Source organism: Theobroma cacao, chromosome 4, assembly GCF_053813885.1.
Source record: "Theobroma cacao isolate CCN51 chromosome 4, ASM5381388v1, whole genome shotgun sequence".
NCBI lineage: Eukaryota > Viridiplantae > Streptophyta > Magnoliopsida > Malvales > Malvaceae > Theobroma > Theobroma cacao.
In genome coordinates this window covers 25,145,853-25,154,432 of record NC_142642.1, presented here as the reverse complement: position 1 = coordinate 25,154,432, position 8,580 = coordinate 25,145,853, and the positions used below count along the sequence as shown (strand labels likewise).

General features: G+C 34.9%; 1 protein-coding gene across 1 annotated transcript; it reads left to right on the top strand.

Annotated features, from left to right (window-relative positions):
• Nucleotides 1–6,125: 6,125 nt before the first annotated feature.
• Nucleotides 6,126–8,333, top strand: LOC18601629 (F-box family protein). Its single transcript, XM_007032647.3, has 2 exons — nucleotides 6,126–6,348; nucleotides 7,289–8,333. Exon 2 carries the CDS (start codon nucleotides 7,396–7,398, stop codon nucleotides 8,143–8,145), a length of 750 nt encoding a protein of 249 aa, XP_007032709.2. The 5' UTR covers nucleotides 6,126–6,348; nucleotides 7,289–7,395; the 3' UTR covers nucleotides 8,146–8,333.
• The last annotated feature ends 247 nt before the right edge of the window (nucleotides 8,334–8,580 follow it).

Here is an 8,580-nt window from a genome sequence, read left to right as displayed (position 1 = left end):
AGTGGTTGGGGTTTTCGTGGACTGCCTATGAGAGGGGTACGGTAACCCAATTATATAATTACCTCCGAGGGGAGATGTTGGATGAAGTATCTCCTGAGGTAAGATTTGAGTGCACCTCACGTTCGAGCCATCACATGAGAGTGAGACTCAGCCAACGCCAAGGAACAGCTGTGTGTCAAATGTGAAAACATGTTTATGGGTATGGGTCATTGAACAGCCTTGACAGTCTCAGTGGGATACCTTGACAAAGGTACCCGCGAGAATGATTCTGGCAGGGGCCAAGTTTAAGAAATTCATAAGCCGAAAAATTTTGATAAAAAGAAATTGTTTGGTATAGATTGAAACGAATTTTGTGTTATGAACATTATTGAGATATAACGTTTTTATATTGTCTCCATTTACTCGACTTTAGATGCTTTTGATGGTAATTGTTTACTCACTGGGATTATTTAATCTCACCCCTCTCCCTATCCATTTTTCAGGCTCAAGACAGTTTGTTGATAGTTGATTAAGACGGGAATTAATCTCGGAGTGCATCCTAGAAAGTAAGGATTCATAGCCCTACACCTTCTTGCTCAATTGGGGGCCCACGTGTCACTGTAAACGAAATTTCATACTTTAATTATCTTTATTACTATATGAATAAATTTATTTTACTCTTACGCTACAAAAGTTATTTTAGGAAGACTTTGAAAATATTGTGTTTTAAGAAAATAGAATATTTTATTTAATATTTTTATTATATTCAAATAGTTATAATTTTACTTTAAACGAATGTTTTAGACTTCAAAATTTAATTTAAATCATGAAATATGCGTTTCCACTTACATATTACATTTTTACGGATTTCGAAATTTTAAAAAAAAATGATGAAAATGCCCCTGTGAGCTAAAAAATAATATTTTATTGTTTTGAGTTGGAAACGACTTATGATTTCTTGCAATGTGAGATTTAATAACTGTCGCTCACTGTCGCTCACCGGGGAGATGCGGAAGCTGATGCTAAGCCTTGCGGGGTTTCGATCGGTATTCGGGGTAATGAGTGCCTATCGAGACGTCGCGACGGTTGTCACGGGGCCGATGGGAGTTTCGGGTCATGACACAACCCCACTTCAACAGATCTGCTTCCCAAGGCTCACAGAGCTTTACTCAAATTGCACCATTTTAGTGCTTATGCTATAACTTCCCAAATGTCCTCAACGACGTCATTTGACTGATGTTCCTTCCCTTTTTACTTCTTAAAATGGTGTCGTTTTCAGGTGTTAACCTTAAGTATAAAAACTATTTTTCTTTCTTCTCTGTTCACTTCACCTTCCCATTTTCTCTCTCTAATTACAGTTTTCCTCCCCCTTTTCTCTGAGCTTGTTCTTCAACCCCTTTCTTCACCCTTTCTTCTTTCCCTAAACAGTCACTACTCTCACTGTCGGTGTCAAACCCTGCTTTGTAAAATAATTATAATGTCATTCACATGCTCGATAGAATGTTTGTATATTTAGGAAGTTCGAGAAATAGTTAAAAGACGATATTGCCCCTAATGGTACCATTGAGTCGATTAAGCCTCGAACTAGTTCAAATAGGAATTTTAAGGTGAAATTAAGAGTTTCACAGTTCATGGATGACTCAAAATGGTAATTCGGAGTTCGAGGATCAATTTGGAGTCAAACCGAAATTTTCACTATCAGGGGCAAAATGATCATTTGCCACTTAGGGACAAAATGGAAATTTTTAGAAAAGATTTTTTTTGGTCCATTTGACTTATTGGAGTATGATTTAAGTATTGGAGTATGATTTGAAGTTTAGAAGTGAAAAATTTTAATTTCGGTATAATTTGGAGTATAATGGTGAAATGGTAATTTTGCCACCCCGGGGGCAAATCGGTAAATTTTCACCCCCAACACCTGTCAAGACCAAGGGATTTTATTCATCATGGAAATGGATAAACATGAGAAATGTGTGGTGGAGAATTAAAGAATTAAAAGTCAAATATTTAAAATTTGAGCCAATAAGGAAATACCATGTGTCATGTTTTTATTATTTTATTATTTCTTTATAAAAAGGCAAAAAATCAGCCCATTTCTCCCATAGTGATCAGCCAAACCAGAATGAAGAGAAACCAAGGAAGAACAAACCCTAGGTGGGAAAAATCAAAGAGAAAGTGTTGGAATTCAAGGATTTGATCAAGCAAAGGTAAAATTTCTTTGATTTTGCTAGTGATTTACCTTACCCATGCATTTTTCCTTAATTTTCATGGTTAAATTACATGTTTTCATGATAAAATTATGGCTGGTCAAAATGGGTATGGAGAGAGAAAGATGTTGGAATTGTTTGATTTTGAGTTATGTTGGTGTTTAGAGTTAGTTAAACATGTTTAGAAACAAAACAACAAGAAAAGAATCCATTTTCCCCATGAACCTTCAATGGCCAAAAGTTCCAAGAAGAAAAGTGAAGATAAATTTGCGTAATTGTGTGTTAATTAGTTGTGCTTGGTGAATTGAGGGATTGGAAAAGAAATGGAGAAAGTTGGAGTGAAATTGGACGCATTGGCCAATTTATTGGATGAAAAATCGACTTAGGTCAATACCGGGTCTAGATGGCTACTTGTGCATTTTTCATTTCATATCATGCATATATATCGAGTCTGAAATAGCTTATGACTGTTAGACACAATTTAATTAAAATATGTGCCATGGATTATGGTTAGGTGGTGAACCATTAGATACGGGTAAAGGACTGTACCCACGGACTGAAAATAGGAGTATATCAACTCCTAAAACAGTGAGTAAACTTACTATCGTCTTAATTATCTAAAGTAGATTTATTTAATTGTGTGATTTTATGAAAAAATTATTTAATTAGAAAATTATTGTGTTTTATGGGAAAATATAATTTTATAAAATTTTAAAAATTTAATAATGATTTCAAAAATAGAGTAATTGGAGACCTATACTATGATTGTGTTGTTTATCTATGATTTTACATTAAATGGCTTATGATAAATGTGGGTATGATTGGTTATTTTTATGATTTTAAGAATATGTGAACTGCTTTGATTTACCTTGAATGTGTTAAGTGAGCCATGTCATACTATTGTGATTTTATTGGTTGGTGGATTATAAAGTGGGCACTGCAGTGACGGGGGTTCTGTGGGTTAGCCTAATTAGAGGGGCACAGTTCCCAATTATTGAGCTTACCTCGATTGGAGAGGCGCGTAAGATAACTCTCGAGGTAGGATTTGAGTACACTTCACGTTGGCCACCACGTGAAATTGGGACTCAGCTAACTCCAAGGAACGGCTGTGTTGTCAGAGGTGAAATGTGTTTGTGTGTGTGACAATAAACAGCCTTGGCGGTCTCGGTAAGATGCCTTCGCGGGGTATCCCCGAGAATGGATTTTTGGCAAAAGCCAAGTTTTTGAAAAGTTCATAAGCCATGTTGAGTAATTGGATGCAATCCAATTATTTATATGGGTTGGGATGAATTATTTTAATTGTCTCATATTACTCGGCTTTAAATTATTTTGATGATGTCTGTCTACTCACTGGGATTTTATAATCTCACCCTTCTTCCTATACATTTTTCAGGCTCAAGACAATTTGTTGATAGTTGATTAAGACGAGAATTAATCTCGGAGTTGCATCTTAGAAAGTAAGGATTCATAACCCTATATTTTCTTAGTTAGTTGGGGGTCCACGTGTCACTGTAAAAGTAATTTTATTCTTCAGTTATTTAATTTAAGATATGTATGAATATATTTAGCTTTTACACCATGTTTTTGGCGAGTTTCGGTATTTTCGAAGAAAAATGACGAAAATACCCCTGTGAGCCAGAAAGTAATATTTTATTGTTTTGATTTGGAAATGACTTATGATTTTTTTTGAAATGTGAGATTTAATAACTGTCGCTCACTGGGGAGATTCAGAAGCTAATGCTAAGTCTTACGGGATTTCAATCGGCATTCGGGGTAATGAGTGCCTATCGGGACGTCGCGACAATTGTCACGGGCTCGATGGGAGTTTCAGGTCATGACAGTCAGCCTACCTTGTCAATTGCCCCTCTTCTCTATCGATTTCATCAACTTCCTCTTTTTCTCCCTCACAATCACTCCCCAACAAAACCGATCGAAAACCACAGGCCATAAATTCCCTAAATCCCGTGAAGATCCCAAAAGAAAAGAAGGAAAAACAAACCCCATTGGTCCTTTCTAGTTTTCAAATTTTCAAGGCTTTTTTTATTACTTTTTGCTATTTTTTATTTATGCTTTTCTTAATCTTTTGATTGTGGTATTTGGCTACTTGATAGGACAGAAAGTTAGGATTTTTTTTGTTTTTCTTTAGCTTTAGGGTTTTCTCTCTTTTTTTGGAATTGGTTACCTAAGGCTTCTGTGGTGAAATTAGCTGCTAAGTTTTGTAAAATTGACCCCTTCTTTCTTATGAATTTCAAGGGTTCTTATAGAACCTAATTGTCCAAGTTTTTGGATAATCCAAAAGTAAAATCATGCTCTTCTGAGTATGGTTTTATAGGTGAGGGGCTTCAAGTAAAAGAAACCTGGCGGTGGCAGTCAAAGGTGACCTAAATCTAGCTGCTTAAGAGGCAATAAATGCCCTGTGCAGGTTATTTCCTAAGTATCAAAGTGATAGTGATTAGAAAAGCAATAGGGTAGCCATAAACCTGAACATCTGATCAGTTGACTGTAGGAGAAAGAAGCAAGGCATATTGAAACCGTCAGTTTCAGTTTTTTTTTAAGAGTGATTTATTAATTTTATTTATTATTTATTATTATTTTTGTTTAGGATCCATGGGTATAGGTGTCTATAGGAGCCATAAAGATTGTTAAGAAGACAACAAAGTGAACCAGTTTCTAAATATGAGATGATTTTAATATTATGAAAATTTCATTTGTTATCCTTATTTGTCATAGGTACTTAAATCAATTCAATTAATAAATATGTTCAATTAGAATTATCCATATATTTAAGACATGTTACATGCATGACTCCTAACTTAACTTTCCTCCCAAAATTAAAGATATTAAACACAACAATAGATGAAAATGAAAATCATCAAATTTGAGGATTTATCAATCTCACCCAAATCCCACAAGGAACTTGATTCTCTATCCCGATGGGTCGAGTTCGAGAAATAAAAAATAAGTAATGGGAATAAGGAAGAAATGACTTTTTCAGCGCAAACAAGGGCGAAGACGAGAATATATATTTATATCCTTGCCTCACTTTTGCGATATATACGTAAAATATTATATGTTTTAGTTTTTGATTAATGGCTTGGTTTTGTTCTAATTTATAAATTTTATTTGGTGAATTTTTATATTTTAGATTTATATTTGTTTAATTGTATTTGTATTGCTATTGGAACTTTTGGTAATTTTACTTTGTTATTATTAGATTTTTTATTTGAATTTGTTTATTTTTATAGTAGTGTGCATTATTGAATTTAGTTTAACTTATTCTTAATTAATTTGTTAATTAAACATGATAAATTTAGTTTAAGTTTCCAACCCTCTCATGAGTTAAATCCTTACTAATAATAAAATTTTACATATTTGAGTTTGCACTATAGTTCAATTAATACAAACTACTATTACATTTATTAGTTTACAAAAAAACAAGTTAGTTGATATGACAAAGATTGTGTTAAACTAAGAAAGGCAAAGAGTCAAACTTCACAAAATTTAAAAATTTTGTAACGTTATATATAATCGAATTTTGGTTTAGAGTCCACTCATAACTGAACCCGCCTAATCCACTCATAACTGAACCCTATATTATCGGATTACATAATCACGGGTATCCATATATAACAATAACTTATTTATAACTTTAAAAATGTTAATACAAAAGGAAAAAAGTATCAAGTCGTTGCCAGGCTTAGGCCCATGTGTAGCCATGGCCTAAAAATGCTGGGCTTCTATCCCCTGGGGATGGGTCGGCTAGAGCAATGAATGCTGGAAAAGCATGGTGCTGGTCCAAAGTAAGCCCATGCAAAGAATGGCCAACTTGCTACGACTAAAACCCAAACCATCAATCATACTTGATTTGATTAAATTAAACATTGCTTTATGTGGAGGCTTTGTCTCTTTTATTAACTTTTTCCAAGCCGCAGCCTCTCTGTCTCTCTCTCCCTTAAATTATTTTCTCTCTCTCTATATCTCTTTCTCTTTCTTCCTTTGTCTAACCTTCTTCAGATTTTTCTTTCTGTGTTCAACGCTAAAAACAAATTCTCCCGAAATTTCCCCCAAAATTTTCACCAAAAGTTCGGTTGCCTAATAATTCTAACCAATTCTTTTCGTTGCCAATCTCCTACACAGTTTTTGGGCTTTTTCTCGATCTGGGGTTTGTTCTTTCCCACCCCCCCCTTTCTTTTTATCCATTTTTACGCTTTTTTTTGGGTGAATTTTTCATGTATGAAATTGAAAGTTCGGATTTATCGTCAGATTTGGAATAATAGTGTGTTTGATTTGATTTTTCTGTTTGTGGGTTCGTTTTACCATTACTTAATTTATGTAAAGTTATGATCTTTTTGTTATGGATACCATTTTTAGGGTTTTATTTTATGAATTCTGATGGAATTTTGATTTAGTTTTGTGCTGTAGTTGTTAGATAATACTTGGGTTCTAGTGGAAATTTTAAGATCAGTCTTAAAAATTATTTGTGTTTTTGAGTTCTAGTAATGTGAATTATACGAAGCTAGATAGTTATTATATGAAGTAGAATATTTGTCAAATCGGTGTTGCATTGGCGATTTATCATGTTGTTGAAGTGTTAATAGTGTAAATTGACTGCTTTAAAATCACATGATGTGTGTCTTTTACTCTGTGCATTTGTGTATTGCAATGTGTTTTTGTCCTGCTAGGAAGGAAACCTAATCGAGTCGGGGTTAAGCGCTAGTATCATATCTTTATATTAAGGTGTCAATGTGTGTCTACTTATACGAGTTGCATTTGTATTTAGAGGGTAATTACCTAATCAGATAATTTTTCAGTACAATAGGCAAGTAGCTATCTTTGGGGAGGTAAAAGACTGGTGCTTATAGTCTTGAAAGACTTGTTTAGGGCAGAAGTGGTTGTTTGGAATAATGTTTTAGTTTTGCAGGAGGGTAGAATACCTTTCTATATTATTTTTTTCTGTTAAATGCATTGTTAAATGTTACTTTTTTCTGTTTTCATAATATAGACAACTTGCCACGACATGTGTGTGCAATGTTTTTGCTTTGAACGTAATGCTGATGCGTAGATGCTCTTGAGTTTAAAAGTTGACCTTGTCTTTTTCACAGGAACCCATCAGCAATTGGGTCCTTAACACCTTCTGATGTTGTAAATGATTCCAGTTTGCTGGAGCACATAGTGATTTGGCTTTTGATGGTCATTTTGCAATCTGAAAATGTCATGTGAAGAAGTTTTGAAGGTTGTTTTTCCTTTATTAGATGGCATTGACCTTGCAGCTTGCATGGTGGTCTGTAAGCAATGGAGAGACATAGCTAGAGATGATTACTTTTGGAGATGTGTATGTGCAAAGAGATGGCCTTCCATTTGCAAGCGGCCCAACCCTCCTACTGTAACCTACTACAAACTGTATCAAACCTTTTATAAACGGCAGCATAAGCGCACTCTTCTCCCTCCAAGACTTTCCTTTGATGATTTGGAATTCTTCATTGACATTTGGACAGAAGATAAATTGATTTTCTCTGAAGTTGTCCCCGGCCCTGTCCTCCAGACTGGAATCAAGATCCCACCTACTGGAATTTGTGACATGCTTAAGTTTCATCTTGAGGGTCCTGAGTACAAAATGACATTACCTGTTGAGCCAAGGTTCACCGTTCCTTGGAGCCAGACTGTGAGTGTTTCAGTGCTCGTGGAGCGGAAGGACTCCAATAAGGTTGCTTGCATTATTAATAAATCACTGTTTGATTATATAGATAGAACAGCTTATAGGGCCCTTGCATTCGACTACCTCGACTTCTCTCCCAACTACCCCTTCATTTCAGGAATCCGGGCATGGATCTCTTTGCTTTTCATGGAAGATGGAAATGATGGTGTCATTGATGTTTTTGGAATTGAAATGGATTTTTGTGATGCTGCCAATTCGAAAGAAGAGGTATTGTGGCTATTAGACATGCTTGATTGGAAATGAAGGGTGGAATTGTGGTAGCCGGGCACAGAAAATAATTGAACTGTAATTATATGTGCAGCCTCGTTGTTCTTTTCATTGGGGATGCTCTCTACTGCTCTAGTGACATCGTTACCTCGCTGCTTCATAAGTGTGTACATAACCTTTTTTATTCGTTGTAATCAATAAATATGAACAGTTCTTGTATTCAACTTCAGCATTCTATGGCTATCTCATCACCCTTTTGAAAACTTGATAATATCAGCTTGTGTTGAGAAGCCAATGCGGGCACGTGTTGATTATACTACTGATATATCTGCTTCAACTTATTTTGCCTCAGTTTTTAGTATTTGGCTATCACAACAACTAATAATAATAATAATAATAATAGATAAAATCTTGATGATTTCGACGGTCATACACCATGATAAAATAGGCAAGACTTGTGTTTCTAGTCTT

What these genes read in the sequence shown, in the direction of transcription:
- LOC18601629 (XM_007032647.3), top strand. Translation starts at nt 7,396, where the DNA reads ATGTCATGTGAAGAAGTTTTGAAGGTTGTTTTTCCTTTATTAGATGGC.